Source organism: Acomys russatus, chromosome 19 (assembly GCF_903995435.1).
Source record: "Acomys russatus chromosome 19, mAcoRus1.1, whole genome shotgun sequence".
Lineage (NCBI taxonomy): Eukaryota > Metazoa > Chordata > Mammalia > Rodentia > Muridae > Acomys > Acomys russatus.
This window is the reverse complement of record NC_067155.1, coordinates 51032382-51050493: the sequence shown is the minus strand read 5'-3', so window position 1 is coordinate 51050493 and position 18112 is coordinate 51032382. Positions and strand designations below refer to the sequence as shown.

At 48.5% G+C, this 18112-nt stretch overlaps 1 protein-coding gene across 2 annotated transcripts; it reads left to right on the top strand.

The window, feature by feature from the left end:
• Positions 1–270: 270 nt before the first annotated feature.
• Bri3bp (BRI3 binding protein) lies at positions 271–15632 on the top strand. Of its 2 annotated transcripts, XM_051161428.1 has the most exons (4): positions 271–584; positions 12302–12404; positions 12599–12688; positions 14993–15108. In XM_051161428.1, the coding sequence occupies exons 1-4, from the start codon at positions 360–362 to the stop codon at positions 15106–15108; spliced, it is 534 nt and encodes a 177-aa protein (XP_051017385.1). In that variant the 5' UTR covers positions 271–359. The 2 variants fall into 2 exon arrangements, with proteins under 2 accessions (XP_051017385.1, XP_051017384.1); XM_051161427.1 differs by lacking the exon at positions 12599–12688 and having other exon boundaries at positions 288–584; positions 15001–15632.
• The last annotated feature ends 2480 nt before the right edge of the window (positions 15633–18112 follow it).

Here is an 18112-nt window from a genome sequence, read left to right as displayed (position 1 = left end):
AAGGCCTGCTTTTGAGGTGCGCGGAGGTGACTCACACCTGCCCTTTGGCTTTCCAAAAACTTGCAAGGACCTGGCCCAGACCAGGAAAGAGCCTTTGCAATCAAGCCCCGCATGAGCTGCGGTGCGCAGCAGAGTTGATAGTAACAGCAGCAAAGGTACAGTAGAGGCGCCCCCGAAGGGGGGGTGGGGGTATCAGCCGGATGGAGGCGGGGCTTCGCGTGTGGGCGGGGCGGGGCTGCAAGGCAGGGCGGGGCGACGGCGCGCCCACGCGGTGCGGCCGGGAGCCCTAGGTGGCCGTGTGCTCCGCCTTCTCCCCCCCACCCCTCTTCAGCCCCGCGACCCTCCTCCGGTGGCCAAGCATGGGCGCGCGCGCGTCCCAGGAGCCCCCGGCCCGGGCCGGGCTGCGGGTGCTGCTGCGGGTTCTGCTGCTGGCGCTGCTGTTGCTGGCGCTGGTGGCCCCTGGAGCGCAGGGGGCTCGTGGTCGCGGGGCTGCGGACAAGAACAGCCACCGGCGCGCGGCCAGCAGCTTCTCCCAGAGCGTGACCAGCCTCTTCGGAGAGGACAACGTGCGCGCGGCTCAGAAGGTGGGCGGCGCGCCGCGGTCACCTTGCGGGACTGGGAGACCGTTGCGGGGGGAGGGGGCACCCGGGGCTGGGGACGATCGCGGCCTGCTGCAGCCCGGGCCACGGGAGCGCGTGACGCCCGACCGCTCACCCACCGCGTCTCAACGGTCGCCCACTATGAGCCAGGCACTGGGGACTGCCGGGTCCCCGCGCGGCCGGGCCCCAAGGGCCTTACACCCCTTGCCTCAGAGATATCTGGGCCGAGTCCTCCTTTCCAGAGAGCGATGGGGTCTGAGTTACTGCTTTGGCAACCTGAGCGCCTACTGTGTGGGGGTGGGAATGGGGCACCTCTTGGTTGGAGCCTTTGGTTTAGCTTGGGAGCCTAGGGTCTCCAGGACTAGGATGAGCCCCTCCACCAAGGAGCTCCCCCTTCCACCTTGGCACCTACTTCGGGTGCACGGTGCTGAGAAAAGAGAAGTCAAGATGCAGGCGGGGTCTTTTTCTCTTCCTCTCGTTTCCTGGTCTCTGGCCTTGGGGTTGTAGAGTCCAGAGAACTTTGGGTCCTATTTGGGCCGCTCCCTCTTTCCAGCCGTATAAGAGTAGGCCTGTCGCTCACTTGGTGTGGAGTCCAGAGGTCAGACTCGGGTATTCAACCTCAAGAACCATCCACCTTTGTGTTTTGAGACAAGTTCCCTTATTGTCCTGAAGTTTGATGATTAGGCCAGGCTGGCTGGCCAGTGGACCACTAGGATCTGGCTTCCATCTCCCCAGCACCGGGATTACGAACGTCCTTGTTATTGAACTCAGATCCTTATGCTTGAACCCAGGTTCTTATTCTGGAACCCTGGTCCACATGCTTGCACCGGAAGCTCTTTATCGGCTGAGCCATTTCCCCTAGCCCCAGTGCCTTTTTTTTTTTTTTTTTTTTCTGGTTTTGGTTTTTCGAGATGGTTTTTCCGTGAACAGCCCTGGCTGACCTGGCACTCACTCTGTAGATCAGGCTGGCCTCTAACTCACTGAGACCCTCCAGCCTCTGCTTCCTGAGTGCTGAGATTAAAGGTGAGCACCACCACCTGCCCTGCAGGACTTTACTTTTATATACTTATTATTTTTAGTTTGCTGATTGCCTTTGTGCACATGTATATGTGAGAAGTCAAGAGACAGCTTTAAGGCATCTTTAAAAATTCTCTGCTTCCACTATGTGGGTCTTGAGAATCCATATCTGGTCATCAAGCCTGGTGGCAAACACCTTAACAGGCTGAGCTATCTTGCCTGCCCCTGGCTTCACTTCTTTAAACCTCAGTTTCTCTGTCTGTTAAGTGGGGATGGCAACAATAGTTTTCTTCTTCTTCTTCTTCTTCTTCTTCTTCTTCTTCTTCTTCTTCTTCCTCTTCTTCTTCTTCTTCTCTCTCTCTCTCTCTCTCTCTCTCTCTCTCTCTCTCTCTCAAGACAGGGTTTCTCTGTGTAGCCTTGGCTTTCCTGGACTCGCTTAGTGCACCAGGCTGGCTTCGAACTCACATCGATCCACCTGCCTCTGCTGGGATTAAAGTTTTGAGCCATCTCCCCTAAACCTTCCACACACAATAGTTCTTTTGTTAAGATTTGTCCGTGTAGCTGCTTCCTTCCTGGTCCAGAATCATGGCTCTTTAAAGCTCCCTCTTGGTATCTTGGCCGTAGGGTAATGTAATTGAACATTGCTTAGCTCTGCTGTGGGAATTTAGAGGTTTAAGACGTAAAAGAAAGTTTAGAAAGTTTATTGGTCCTTCGCATGAGGGAAAACATTAAGAACTTGAGACAGCATACCAGCCTGGTCTACAAAGTGAGTCCAGGACAGCCAAGGCTACACAGAGAAACCCTGTCTCGAAAAACAAAACACAAACAAACAAACAAAAAGCCCTGAGACAGGATCTCTCGACATAGACCAGTCTAGTCTCTAACTCAGAAGAGATCCACCTGCCTCTGTTTCCGGAGTGCTGAGATTAAAGGTATGTGCAACCAAGCCTGGCTGTGTTTTTATTTTTAGTTAAGTGTATTCTGGTGGTTGTATGTGTTTATACACATGAGAGCAGTTGCCTACAGAAACCAGAAGAGAGCATCAGATGCCCTGGAGGTAGAGTTACAGGCAGTTGTGAGCTGTTTGACATGGGTGCTGGGAACAAAACTTGGGTCTTGGGTAGCAGCAGCATGAAGTTTTAACTACTGGCCCATCCTTCCAGCCACCTTTATGGCTGGTTTGAAAACTGCTATTACTAACATTCATGTACCAGCTGTGTAATAGTTACATATCAGTATTTTTGGGTGCTGAGGACTGAGCCCACAACCTTGAGCATGCTAGGCACTCAGGCTAACACTGGAGCCCCACTCTCCTTAATAATGTTCAAATGAAGGAAGGAGTTCTTACCCTCCTGTTAGACAAAGCCCTCTCGTATGTAAGCATTTCCCATACTGACAAGCAAGTGTTCAGTGTGTAGGGTCTACAACCCAATCCCCAACCCACTGCCCAGATTCTCTCTTCTGCCCAAATGACACATAGAGAGGTGGTCAGAACCATAGTCCTGGGCCAGGAGGCAGTGCTGCACGCCCTTAATTCCACGACTCAGGAGGCAGAGGCAGGTAGATCCTGAGTCCACCCTGATCAACAGAGCCAGTTCCAGGACAGCCAGGACTACACAGAGAAATCCTGTCTCAACAAACAAAAACACGAAACAAACAAACAAAAAAAAAACCCACAAATAATCCCCCCCAAAACCCAGCACAACAAAACTAATTAAAAAACAAAACAAAACAAAAAACCCAGCACCAGTACTCAGAGCTATGGCAATTCAAACCCACACCATCTTCACAAGGCTTAATTCAGTAAAGTCTGATTAGAATATAGAGGATCTTCCCTCCCTCCCTCCCTCCCTCCCTCTTTCCCTCTCTTTTTTGAGACAGGATTTCTCTGTGTAGCCTTGGCTGTCTTGGACTTGTAGACCAGTCTGGCCCTGAACTCACAAAGATCCACCTGCCTCTGCCTCCCTGAGTGCTGTCCACCCTTTTTTTTGCCGCCTTTTCTTTTTTTTCGGACTGGGTCTCACAATGTAGCCCTGGCTGGTCTAGAAACTCACTATATAGACCAGGCTGGCCTCAAATTCAGAGCTCTGTCTTTGTGTCTGGAGTGCTGGACTTAAAGATGTGGCCCATCACCATCATGCCTGGGAAACAGACTTTTTGAAAACATCGTCACACACAAGGCTGGTTTGAGTCTAATTAGTAAGCCTAGGGCTGTCAAAGCTACACAGCAGGCTTTTCCTTTAGTTAAAATCAATTGAGGACCCAGATGATGGCTCAGTGGGTGAAGGTGCAAATGTGCTTGCCAGTAAAAGCCTTGAGTTCCTTCCTTCCCCAGCGGCCAAATGCTGGAAGGAGAGAACTGACTCCTGTGAGTTGTCTTCTGACCTTCACAGGTGGAGTGTACACACACACATACACACACGAGTTTTTCTTTCAAGTTGTATTTTCCCCACTGTAGGACCTCACTGGCCCACAGAGACTATAAAAACCACCCATGAGGACAGGTGAGATGGCTCAGCAGGTATAGGTGCTTTTCACCAAGCCTGATGACCTGAGTTCACCCACATGGTCAAAGGCAAGTTGTCCTTTGACCTCCACATGTGAGCCATAGCACATGCATACATGCACTTAAATTATTTTTTAAAAGCCATCCCTAAACATCTGCTGGGTGTGGTGGCACACGCCTTTAATCCCAGCACGAGGGAGGCAGAGGCAGGCGGGAGGATCGTTGTGAATTTGAAGCCAGCCTGGTCTACAGAGTTAGTCTTGGACAGCCAGGGCTACGCAGAGAAACCCTGTCTTGGAAAACCAAAAAGAAAAGAATCTTAGTCACCATATTACTGAGTTACTTCCTTCCTGGCTCCACCATTCTGGGATAATATAATTATATATACTCTCAGATCATCTTTCTCTTCACTGCCCACGAAATCCCCGCTCCCTGGTATTTCACATGAAGGATTTCTCTTCATTTTCTTTTAATTTTTGAGGTGGAGTCTTGCTATGTATTCATTCTGGCCTTGGACTCATCATCCTCCTGCCTCAGCCTGCACAGTTCTGGGGTCACTGGCATGGGCCATTTTTAGTGTGTATATGTGTGGGTGCACAAGGACTTTTTTTTTCCTTTTCTCGAGTTAGGTTTTCTCTGTGTACCAACAGCCCTGGCTGTCCTAGACTTGCTTTGTAGACCAGGCTGGTCTTGAACTCCCAGAGATCCGCCTGCCTCTGCCTCCCGAGTGCTGGGATTACAGGCGTGCGCCACCATGCTGAGCTCAGAGGAGGACTTTACTTGGTCTTCTCTGTCTCTCTCTGCTTTATTCCTGTGAAACAGGGTCTCAGTGAGCCTGAAGCTAGCTAGGCTAGCCACAGCAATGCTCCTGTCTCCACTCCTATAACACTGTGGTTACAGGAATATACCAGTGCTTGCTTACCCATCAAGCCCTCTTACCCACTGAGCCATTTCCTTTTTTTTTTTCTCGTTTCCTTAAAGGCAAGGTCTTCTGAATCTAGGCTGGCTTTGAACTCCTGACGTGTGCGCCACAACACCCCGCCCCTGACTCTACTTACCAGCTTCTAAGTGGTGGGTTTTCAGACCTGAGCCACCAACCCAGCTTGTGGCATGCTTGGGATCAAACCCAGGGCTCCATGAATGTTAGGCAAGCACACTACCAACCCAGCTATACCTCTAGTCTCTTAATTTTTTTTCCAATTATGGTAATAAAATACACAGATCCACATTTTACTGTTTTCACTCAGTTCGGTAACTACAAGCATGTTCACAGGGTTGCATACCCATTGCCCCTAGCTACGGAAGTTCCCATGGCCCCCAAAGGAAACTCACTATTGACCAAGCAGTCAACTATTGTCCTCTACCACAGCCAGGCACCCGCTAGTCCCTCATCTCTACAGACTTTCGTATTTGGATTGTTCACAGAAGGGGGACCCGACACTGCTCGGCTGCTTTTGAAGGGTTGCAGGGAGCAAAGGCTGTGTGTGAGGGAGTCCACTGGAGTGTGCCCCTCCAAAGGGGACTTGAAGCAAGACCTTTCCGTGCAAGCTGTTGCATGTGCACACAGACAGCTTCCTCTGTAGATGATAGACACGGATCTGTTGTCAGGCTGGTCCTGTAACACCTGTAATCCTGGCTCTGGGGAAGTGGAGGCAGGAGGATCAATGGTTCAAGGTCAGATTCAGCTATACAGTGAGTTGAAACCATCCTGGGCTACATAATACCATGTATTGAAAAAGAAAAAGGAAAAAAAAAAAGGATGGGGTAATTTTTAAAAAGGAATTATTGTTATTACTATTACTATTATTTTTGGTTTTACGAGATACGGTTTCTCCGTGTAGCCCAGATTGGCCTAGAATTCAGAGATTCACTTGCCACTGCCTCCTGAGTGCCAGGATTAAAGGTGTGAGCCGCTACTGCCTGGATATTTTCATCTGTGTGTGTGTGTGTATGTACACATGAGTGTATGTACACAGAGGCCAGGAGAGTCGCTAGATGCCCTAGATCTGGAGTTACAGGTTTGTGACTGTGAGCTGCTTGATGTGGGTGCTGACATCTGAACATGTTCTGTGCAAGAGTAGCAAGTGCGTTTACTCATTCGGGGCTCCATTCCTGATGTCCACGAGCTGTACCGTGTAAAGTCTGGTTCTGCGGCTCTGAGTGCTCTAGTCCTGTCTTTTCTAGGGTCTCTGCTTGGTTTCCCTGTGCTTGTCTTCAGTTGAACAGTTGGTCTGTTCTGTTTTTATAGAACATTTCCTCTGTGGCCGTTTGCAGGGAGGTATTTTGAGGAAAATAATTGACACTTGCCTGGTCCTTTTGTCTCCCACCGTAATCATTTTGAGCAGCTTTGTTGAAGATCATTGAGTTGACGCCTTCACAGATTTCACAAAGGGTGTGAGCTGACAAAATGAGGTGTGGGCACTCATGGTGACACCACCAACAAATACCATGTCTCCTCTTGAACATTTTTTCTTTTTATATTTATTTATTTACTTGTGTGTGTGTGTGTGTGTGTGTGCGCGCATGTGCACACATGCTCACATGCATATCCATGCCAGTGTTTGTGTGAAGGTCAGAGGACAGCTTGTGGGGGGGGGGTGTCTCTCCATGGGGAACAAACAGGTTGTCTTCAAGCAGAGTAGTAAGTCTCTTTACCTACTGAGCCATCTCCCTGCTCTCATTTTCTCTTTCTTTTTTTCCCTATTTTCTTTTAAATAAAATGTCAAAATACTGAAAAGTTGAAAGAATAGAAAGCAAAGGTGCTCGGCTGCCTTCACCTATTGCTCATATATTTTCTGTTTTCTCTACAAGTGTATCATACACATACTTTTTACATTTTATTAAACACCATTTGAGGGCTAGCGAGACGGCTCAGAGGTAGAGCGTCCTGGCTGTTTTTCCAAAGGTCTTGAGTTCAATTCCCAGCAACCACATGGTGGCTCATAACCGTCTATAGTGGGATCCGGTGCCCTCTTCTGGCTTGCAGGCACACATGCAGGCAGAACACTGTATAAATAAAAATAAATAAATCTTTAAAAAAAAGTTTGAAGTAAGATAGAGATATTTTCTGCACAGTTCACAAACACCATCCCACCCAGGAAACTTCTTTTGCTCTAATAAGTAAAAATGTTTACCTTAATAATATTTTACAATATACAGGTTATATCCACATTTCCTCTGTAGTGTGTGTGTGTGTTTGTATGTGTATTTGTGTGTATTTGTAAGTTTGAGCCATGGTTGTCATTCTTCAAGTATTCTCCACCTTTTTTTTTTTTTTTTTTTTTTTTTTTTTTTAGTTTTTCGAGACAGAGTTTCTCTGTGTAGCCTTGGCTGTCCTGGACTCACTTTGTAGACCAAGCTGGCCTCGAACTCACAGCGATCCACCTGTCTCTGCCTCCTGAGTGCTGGGATTAAAGGCGTGCGCCACCACACCAGGCTTAAAGATTTATTCTTTTTTTTTTTTTTTTTTTTTTTTTTTTTTTAAAGATTTATTTATTAAGTATACAGTACTCTGCCTGCATGTTCACCTGCAGGCCAGAAGAGGGCATTAGATCACATTATAGATGGTTGTGAGCCACCATGTGGTTGCTGGGAATTGAACTCAGGACCTCTGGAAGAACAGTCAGTGCTCTTAACCTCTGAGCCATCTCTCCAGCCCCTAAAGATTTATTCTTAATAATGAGTATATGTGTGTCCGTGTGTGGACTTGAGCCCGAGGGTGCACATGCCCATGTGCTAGAATGAGGATGCTAGAAGAGACTCAGATCCCCTGGAAAGAAAAGTCTAGAGAAATGGAAGAAGAGCCAAGATGAAAAGTAACCAGGCACAGTGAGTGGTGCATGTCTGCAATCTCAGCACCCAGGAGGCTGATATGGTGTGGAGGGGGCGGGATGGCGTGGGGAGTGTCCCTGAAAGTTTGAGGCTAGCTTAGTCTATGCATGTATATCAAGATCCTAGTTCCAAAACTGCAGGAAAAAAAGGGGGGGATACACGAGACCTAATCTTAAAAATAAATAAAGCGAGGCATGTTGGGAAATTCCAGCACTGAATGGGTAGAAGCAGGAAGATCAGGGCTTGAAAGTTGTCCTTGAGGGGGCTGGAGAAGATGGCTCAGAGGTTAAGAGCACTGCCTGCCTGCTCTTCCAAAGATCCTGAGTTCAATTCCCAGCAACCACATGGTGGTTCACAACCGTCTATAATGGGATCTGGTGCTCTCTTCTGGTATGTAGGTATACATGCAGGCAGAACACTGTATACATAGTAAATAAAATTTAAAAAAAGAAAAAAAGACAAAAGAAAGTTGTCCTTGAGAGGTGGCCCAGTGGGTAAAGGCGCTTGCTGTGCATGCTGGGTGAATGGAGTTCAGTCCCCAGAACCCAAAAAAAGGTGGGAGGAGAGAACCCCATCCCAGAGTTGTCCTGCCTCCTCATGCATGCTTTGCCCCACAGTAAGCAATGCTTATTTTCAGAGACACATTAGTATTTCCTCCCCTTTTCCCTTCCCCTATTCCCCTAAATTTGGAGCCCTGATGTGAGACAGCTCTCACCTGGTATCTGCTGGCTCTGCCTCGGGGCTCTGGACTCTGGACTCTGCTGTCACTCACCAGGAACCAAGTTCTCACTGGTTTGAGGCTGGAAACCTGAGGTCAATGGTCTGGTGGGCTGCCTTCCCCTGAACCCTAGAATGTACCTGCAGGCCCCCTTTGCGCTCTGTTCTGGTGTCTGTCCTCTGATCTGTGTGTCTCTGATGTTCTCTCTCTCTCTCTCTCTCTCTCTTATTTTGTTTTTTGGGACAGAGTTTCTCCGTGCAGCCCTGGCTGTCCTAGATCTTGCTTTGTAGACCTGACTAGCCTCGAACTCACAGAAATCCGTCTGCCTCCCAGATGCTGGCATTAAAGGCATATGCTGGCTTTTTGTTTGTTTGCTTGCTTGCTTTTGTGATTAAACCAAGGCCTCATGCATGCTAGGCAAACATTCTACCATTGGGCTACATCCTAGACTTTTTATTTTGAGGTGAGGGGTCTCACTAAGATGTCCTGGTTGGCTTTGGGCTCATTCTTTAGCCTAAGGCAGGCCTTGAACTTGCAATCTTCCTGCCTGTTTGGGAGCACAAAGGTCCTTTCGTTCACAGATAAACACTAGGGAATGTTAAACATGCAGGAGTTGTCTTTTCAAGAGAAGAGATATATAATTTGCTTTCTGCCCAGAGGCCTGGGGATGAGGTGTTAGGGTGCAAGGCCAGGCCATACTTGGCTCCCCGAAAGTTCCCACAGCCAGGACTGGAGGTGGTTAAATAGTCTATATGGCCAGAGGCTCCCCCAGGTTCCCCCAAACAGGACCAGAGATGGTTGGTAGCCCAGATGACCTCTGTGCTAGCTGTATGACGGAGACCACACCAGATCCTCCCCTAGGCCCTTAAGAAAACACACATACTGGGTGGTGATGGCATACAACTTTAATCCCTGCATGTGGGGAGGCAGAGGCAGGATCTCTGAGTTCCAGGACAGCCAAGGCTACACAGAGAAACTCTCCAAAAACCAAAAAGAAAAAGACAGATACCCCATGAAGGCCTTGTATGGAACCCATTTTCATAGAAGAAGTGACATGTACTTTGATAATGGTTTTGATGCACGTATTATACTTCCTTGTGCACATGGGATTGTTTTTGTTATTTTTTTCAGACAGAGTTTCTCTGTGTCACCCTAGGTGTTCTGGACTGGCTTTGTAGACCAGGCTGGCCTTGAACTCACAGTGATCCACCTGCCTCTGCCTCCCTGAGTGCTGGGATTAAAGGCATGCACCACCACATCTGGCACCTGGCAGCTTTATCAAATTGTGCTGTACTTAACTATGCATAAAAGTCAGACTCTAGAAGTTCGAACCCGCACTGGCTAATGAGTTCTGTTGAGCCGAGTCTCCTTCCTTCCTTGCTTCATGTGCATCACCGGATCATTGGATCATCATCCTGCCAGCCCTGGTGTTGGCAGAGACACCCCTCCACCCCCCACCCTCTTCCACACACAACTGCCTCAGCCTCCTGAGTAGCTGGGATGACAAGCCTTCCCACATACTGCCTTGTAAGGACCTCTACCCTGTTACACTTGGCCTACCCTAGTGGTCTCACCTAGTGGTACTTCCTTAAAGACCCTGTCTGTCTTCAAACATTCCCTCCTTGGGGACTAGGGATTTCACATTCAAATTGAGAACACAGCCAAATCCAATCATTTCCATGAAGTCGCTGGGTCTCCTTCCATGTCTAGCTTTGCCAGAGGGACCTGCGTGTTCATGGGTGGGGGACCTGCCCTAGCATGTCCTCTCTCTCCTGGCCACTTCACAGCCTGAGAAAGAACCTCTGGTCTGAATTGTTCTCCCAGAAGCCCCTCCTTGTTATTCTGTCACTCGCTGATTTGAGTGGACAAGTGCAGCAGCCACTTGCAGTGGGCTAGGTGACCTGCTACCATATCGAGCCTCTTCAACTGCTTATGTTGAATCCTCTCTTGGTCCCATTTTCCAGCTGGGAAAACCAAGGCCTGGAAGGTCCAGCATGTAGCTTATCCTAAAACAACTCGTGCACAGTGCCTCCCGGGCAGCTGGTGCCATCAGAAACTGTACTGCTGCTGCCTGCTTCTCTCTCTTCTTCCTCTTTCCCTCCCTCCTCCTTTCTTGTGATTTTTTTCTCTTTTCTCTTGTTTGTTTGTTTTTGTTTCTTGAAACAAGGTCTCACTATGCAAGCTCTGGCTCACTGTGTATACGTGGACCAGCCTGGTTTTGAACTCACAGAGATCCACCTACTTTTGTTCTCTAGCACTGGGATTAAAGGCAAGCACCACTATGTTCAGCTTTTTTCAGGATTTTTAAAAAAAATTATAGGTGTGTGTACTTCTGTGCACAGATGAAGGCACCAGAGGCCCGTGGAACTGGGGTTGCAGGTGGTTTGAGCTGTCCCGTGTATGTGTTGCTGGGGACTGAACTCAGGATTTTACCCCTGCTAAGAAAACATTATACCCTGACTTCCATCCCCAGCCCTGGTTTTGAGTTTTATGCTAGGTGTGTGTATTATCACTATCCTGTGCTGTGATTAGGCACCATAACCAAAGCATCTTGGGAGGAAAGCATTTAATTGGCTTGTGCTTTCATACCACAGTTTGGGATTGAAGGAAGTCAGGACAGGAACTCAAGCATGGCAGGAAACTGAAGGCAGGAGCTGATGCAGAGGCCATGGAGGGGTGCTGCTTACTGGCTTGCTCCCCATGGCTTGCTCAGCCTGCTTCTTTATAGAACCCAGGACCACCAACCAGCCCAGGGGTGTCACCACCCACAAAGGGCTGGGCCCTCCCCAGCAATCACTAATTAAGAAAATGCCCTATAGGCTTGCCTACAGCTGGATCTTCAGGAGGCATTTTCTCCATTGAGGCTCCCTCCTCTCTGATGACACTAGTTTGTGCCAAGTTGACACGAAACTAGCCAGTACAACCAGTTATTCAAAAGAAAATAATGAGGAAATCAGGCAGGAGCTTGAATTCCTGATTTTCTGGTCTACTGGCTTTTCCAAATCATCCAGAGAGCTAATGAAACTTTAAAAAAAATTTTTTTAAATTTATTTTATGTATATGAGTACACTGTCTTCATGTACACCAGAAGAGGGCATTAAATCATATTAAAGATGGTTGTAAGCCACCCACCATGTGGTTGTTGGGAATTGAACTCAAGACCCCTGGAAGAACCGCAAGTGCTCTTAACCTCTGAGCCATCTCTCCAGTCCCTACTAAGGGAACTCCTGAGGCCATAGACAGAGCAGGAGCCCTTGCTGCATAGTCTCAGGCTTCAGCGTTGGTCCTTTAGAGAGCCAGCTGCCCTGGGAAGCATCTTGAGGACAGAACCTCCTAGGCAGAGGAAGCAGATACCCTGACAAAGAATGAGCAGAACAGTACGAGAAATGGCAAGTGCAGTGCATCCACTTTGTGGTGTAGCCACCTCACCCCCAGCCCAAGTGTTTTGAGGGTGTGTGTAGAGGAGGGGCTTTCCACGTTCTATGTGGTGGTGGATCGGCTATTACGTCTTGTTCATCAAGTGACCATAGACTGCGTGTGAGACAACTTCTGGTCTTTCTGTCCAGGTGCCTGAGTGGCTTGGGACGATGGTGTATTGGCCGATTTCTTACTGTCTTCTCATCCCTGCAGTTACTGTCCAGGCTGACTGAGCGGTTCGTGCAGGGTGTGGACATGTTCATAGAGACATTATGGAAAGTTTGGATGGAGCTCTTAGAAGTTCTTGGACTTGATGGTAGGTATGGGGGTGGTTGTGCAGGGTGTTGTGTTGCGTATTTCTGTTTTGGGGTACAGCCTCACTGTGTAGGGAGTCTCCATTGCTCCCAGCTGAGGGTGTATGAGAGGCCTGAGGGGATAGAGCAGGTAGGAAGGGGTATTTTACCTTTAATAGCTGAACATAGGGTTCATGACACTTCAAAGGCTGTGCAGATGGTGGAAGCAGAGCCTGTAGTGATGATGCCATAGGCTGTCTGGAGTCCCCAGAAGCCAAGAGGGGCCAGAAGGGTGCTCCTAAGAGCCTTCATCCTCAGAGCTGTGCTTTAGCACAGCCAAAGACAAAGGCAGTCAGTAGAGAGAGAAGCGTGAGGGAAGGAGTGAGGGAAAGCATACTTCAGGAGCCTGGCCCTGGCCTTGGACTTTCGGCCTCGGGAACAGATTGATGCACTTCACCGTCTAATGATCGTCAGCTACCTGGAGTACGGGGGTCAGTTGTGACAGACCAGGAAGATGGATATAGCTTTGTACCACGAGCCTCTCCAAATGGGTTAGTCCTGGGCTCAGGGTGGAGCCAAAGCTGCACAGATGGGGCCCACACATCCCTGCTGCGGTCAGCTCTTTCCCACTGAACTCACTCCCAGCCTTGAGTCACTGAGTGTGACCTTCAAAAGGCCTCACACCAGGCCATGCCACCTTGCTACTCAGAGGCAGAGATGTGGCTCTCAGAGGAGGCCGGGTGGCAGGCAGCCTCCTTGGGACTGAGCTGAGTCAACATGTCCCCAAACGCTGCAACTGTGTGCAATCCTGCGAGGCTCCCTCAGCCGTCACCTACTGGGATCGTGCAGCTCCTGGTTGCCATCCCTGGGCAGCGAGCCTATAGAGATAAACCTGATTGCAAGGAATTGCATGTGGCCTGGGCTGGGAAACTGCAGAGTGGGATAGTTACTGGACACCAGGCATCACTGAGGAGACTTGGTCGGGGGCAGTCGCCTGAGGGCCGCTGGTGGAGGAGGTGAAATACCTTGTTTGTTTGTTTCTTTCTTTCTTTCCTTTTGAGACAGGGTTCCTCCGTGTAATAGCCCTGGCTGTCCTGGAACTCTTTTTGTAGACCAGGCTGTCCTCGAACTCCCAGCAATCCACCTGCCTCTGCCTCCCAAGTGCTGGGATTAAAGGCGTGTACCACCACGCCCAGCGAAGTACCTTGTTTCTGTGGTGTGAATTTCCCTCTTGGCTTTGATAAACTGCAGGGCAGATACCCTAAGGCCTTGGGAACTATGACTCAAGCTCAGAACCAGGAGTGTGAGCGCCGTCTGCCAGAAACCCTATTCAAGGTGGCTGCTCACAGTTGCCAAGCGGTTCCTTCCTGATCTTTTTTTTTTTTTTTTTTTTTTTTCAGAGTATTAGTTACAAGGAGACACCCTCCCTCCCTCCCTCATATCAGTTTGATAAGCTTTGAGGTATATGGAAATAGAAGTCTTCTATTGGTCATGTTTCTGAGAAAAGAAATTGGTGAAACTTAGCCTGGCATGGTGGCCCATGCCTTTAATCCTCATACTCAGAAACAGGCAGATCTGAGTTCAAGGCCAGCCTGGTCTACTTGAGGATTCCCCCACCACCACCTCAAAGTTCCTGAAGTCAATTTTACTGTTTCTGATTTGCTGTTATTTTTGTTTTTGTGGTTGTTTGGTTTGGTTTTGAGACAGGGTCACCTGTACTCCACACCAGCCTCAAATGATTTTGAATTCCTTTTTTTGTTTTGTTTTGTTTTTCGAGACAGGGTTTTCCTGTGTAGCCCTGGCTGTCCTGGACTCACTTTGTAGACCAGGCTGGCCTCGAACTCACAACGATCCTCCTGCCTCTGCTGGGATTAAAGGCATGGGCCACCACGCCCCGCTTGACTGAACTTCTGATCCTCCTGCCTCAGCTCCCCAAGTGCTGGGATGACAGATGTGAGCCATTGTGAGCAGCCTGAGGAGATAGCTCCTTGCAAACACAAGGACTTGAGTTCAAACTCCAGCACCATTTTTAATAAAAATGGGTTTCTCTGTGTAGTCTTGGCTGTCCTGGAACTCTGTAGACCAGACTAGCCTCCCAACTCACAGAGATCTGCCTCTGCCTCCCCGAGTGCTGGGATTATAGGTATGTGCCACTGCAACTGGTGCATAAAACATTTTTTTTTTTGAGATTTATTATTTGTTTTTATGTGTTATGGGTGTTTTTGTCTGCATGTACAACCGTGCACCACATGTATGCAATACTTGAGGATTTGTCAGCCGTTCCCTGGAACTGGAGTTACAGATGGTTGTAAACCACCATGTGGTTGCTGGAAAGCAAACTGAGTCCTCGGTAAGAATAGCCAGTGCTTTTAACCGCTGAGCCATCTCTCCAGCCCTCACAAAAGGTGTTTTAAACTCAAGACGTGACAAACCATCCTGAGGCACCACTTGAGCCTCCTCAGCTAGTTTGGAGGCCCAGGTGGTTGGTTATTTTTGCTTTCATCGTGTGGGTTGTGGCAGGAGTCCATGGGCCTTAGCTCCTGAGCTCCGCTGTTGCACCTGCTTTCAGAGAAGGTCCTGAGCCCTTGGGACTAACTGGCCCTGTCCTCTGTTTCACAGTGTCCAACCTGTCACAGTACTTCAGTCCAGCTTCCGTGTCCAACAGTCCCACCCGGGCCCTGGTGCTGGTCGGTGTGGTTCTCCTGGCCTACTGGTTCCTATCTCTGACCTTGGGCTTCACCTTCAGCCTCCTGCACCTGGTGTTTGGCCGCTTCTTCTGGCTCGTGCGCGTCATCCTGTTCTCTATGTCCTGTGTGTATATCCTGCATAAGTACGAGGGCGAGCCTGAGAACGCTGTCCTGCCGCTCTGCCTCGTGGTGGCCATCTACTTCATGACGGGGCCCATGGGCTACTGGCGAGGCAGCCCCGGGGGCCTCGGCAGCCCCAGTGTGGAGGAGAAGCTGGAACACCTGGAGAACCAGGTGAGATTGCTCAACATCCGTCTCAACAGGGTGCTGGAGAACCTCGACCGCTCCAAGGACAAGTGAAGGTCAGCTTCCTGTCCCTCCAAGGGTGCCAGTTGGAAATGTAAGAAGACAACGAAAGGATAACAGCCGGCAGTCCCACCAAACCCCAACCCTTCCCAATAAACTGAACAAGAATGCCACGCCTGGTATTTCCCACTGTGTGTCCACCGTAGGACCCACTGGAGAAGAACGAACTTGTGCAGAACTTAGAGCGTTGCTAGTGGGAAAACAATGGGTATAACCCTTTAGCCATGTAGTCAGATAAGCTCATCTGTGCATAGAACATAAAGTTGATTCTCCCCCCACCCCCAAACATTTAAGTACATCTTTTTGTAAGGTTTTTAAATAAAGGCAGATGAAGTCAAGTTTATCAGAACTTTGAAAGGAGCACTTGACGTTTTTAAGGACGCTTAAATTGGCTGGTGGGTGAGCACTGTGTGCGATATCTTCCTCCTCCCACATGTGACCTTTATTTTATGTCGCTTTTGGGGTTGGTGGAGACTTGGTTACCGAGTGTTGTCTCTCGTTAGTGTGGACACTTGAGCTTCAGGTCCTAGGGACCCTGTGAGCTCTGTCTTTGTGTTTCTTCATGTCTGTTTCTTTTTTTTTTTTTTTTTTTTTAAATGGTGCTGGGGACACTCAGCTCACCCCCACCCCTGTCTGTTGAATTTCTGAATGAAGGTACCCATAGATCCTGGAATCTTTTTCTCCCCCTTGGACTTTAATGTTGACTAACCCCCAGAAGGAAAATACATGGATGGGGCTACAAAATGTCTTTGGAGTTTGATGCCAAGAACTTCCTGGGTGGGCCCTGAAGAGCATTCTAGAATACAGCAAAACTCACATTCCCTGTTTGCCAATGAGGCCCAGGTAGGCAGGTGGACTCTGCCTGGATTTGCATATTGTTTCCTTTGCTTTCAATTGACTCAGGACCAACAGAAGAAAAAGAACTGTTCGTGGCCAGTAACATTGTTCATTCCATCGCTTCTAGAACATTCTTAGGCATAAGCCACCTTGAGATCTGAATTGTTTGTCCTGAAATTTTTATAATTATGTCTTAGGTGCTTTTTGTCTGGGGCCCAGGGCATTACTCTTTTAGCTTAGCTTCTGAGGTCAGAGACTGGAGGTGACACCCTCTGCCAGCATTCTGTGGAAAGGAAGCTGGCTTTTGCAGGATGTGGCTGGGATGGCTGTTGTCTCTGTCCAGTGAACCCTGGGGCCACTGAGTTCCAACTTCAGTTTGGTGGAGGCACCTGCCGCCTCTCATGGCGGGCCCTAGTGGAGGGACCCAGCCAACACCAGCACTGGTGCCGTGTGTCTGTGAAGTTCTGTCTCTGGTCACAAGTATCTGGAACACAGATTTGGGTCTTTCTGAGGATGTGTCTGAGAGAGCCCTTTGTTCTTGAGGTGACTGTATGGAACTCCCATTACCTGAAATTTCATTCCCTTCTGGAACCCATACTGGGGAAGTCTCCACCCACGACTTCTGTGTGAGACATTCCATTTGTACTGTTTAGATACTGTAAACAAACCTATATGTAACAGTGTAATCCCAGCACTAGGGAGGCAGAGGCAGGTGGATTGCTGTGAGTTCGAGGCCAGCCTGGTCTACAAAGTGAGTCCAGGATGGCCAAGGCTACACAGAGAAACTCTGTCTCAAAAAACCAAAAAAAAAAAAAAAAAAAAACCCAAACAAACCTATACGTAACACGGGGTGCAAGTACCTGGGGAGGGACACATTGATGGCTGATGTCCTCTTTCCTTCCAAATGTCTGGCCATGTCACAGGAAAGGACCACTTTGCAGATATTGGCTTAGGTGCAGTCTCCCTGGAAAGCCAAGCATCCGTGCTCTTGCCTTGGTTCCTCTCGTGTGGTGGCCACTGAGATGCCCTAGTCAGGTCCTAGACAGTCAGCTCACTGAAGCCGAGGGTGCAGTCCCAGTATTCAGGAGCCAGAGGCAGAGGCAGGAGGATTGCTGCCATTTGGAGGCCAGCCTAGTCCAAGTAGTATATTCCAGGTCAGCCACGGTTACATAGCAAGACCAGAAGCCAGGTGAGGTAGCACACGAGAGCCAGAGGCAGGCAGAGCTCAGAGTTTGAGGCCAGTCTGGTCCATATAGTGAGTTCCAGGCCAGTCAGAGCTACATACACATTTGAGACCTTGTCTCAAAACAATAGCAACAAAAAAGTAAAAAAAAAAAAAAAAAAAAAAAAAATCTGCACTATTTTTTCCAAATGTAGGTTCTATAGCCAGTTTTATAGTTTGATGTGTGTGTATATAAGATGCCTTCATTTTAATTTTGACATTTTATTATTATTATTATTATTATTATTATTATTTGAGACAGGGTCTCTTGTATATTAGGCTGGTCTTGAACTTGCTAAGTAACTGAGACTGGTCTTAAACTTCTGATCCTCCTGCCTTCGTTTCCTGTGTACAGGATGACAGGTGTATGACAGCACACCGATTGTATGCAGTCCTTGGGGTGTTCGGGTACTTGGTATAGAGCATGTTCTTTACATGTTAAGAGAGCATTCTAGCGTCCAGCCCCAAGATGCCTTCAATTCTGGATGGAACAATGTACAAGTCAGAATAGAATGTTACTTGAAATTCTAGTAGTAGTTCTTTTTTGTTTTTAAAACTTTAGATGGTGTTTGATGCATACATTTTACCTTGCTTGGATGTATTCTTTTGTTTGTTTTGG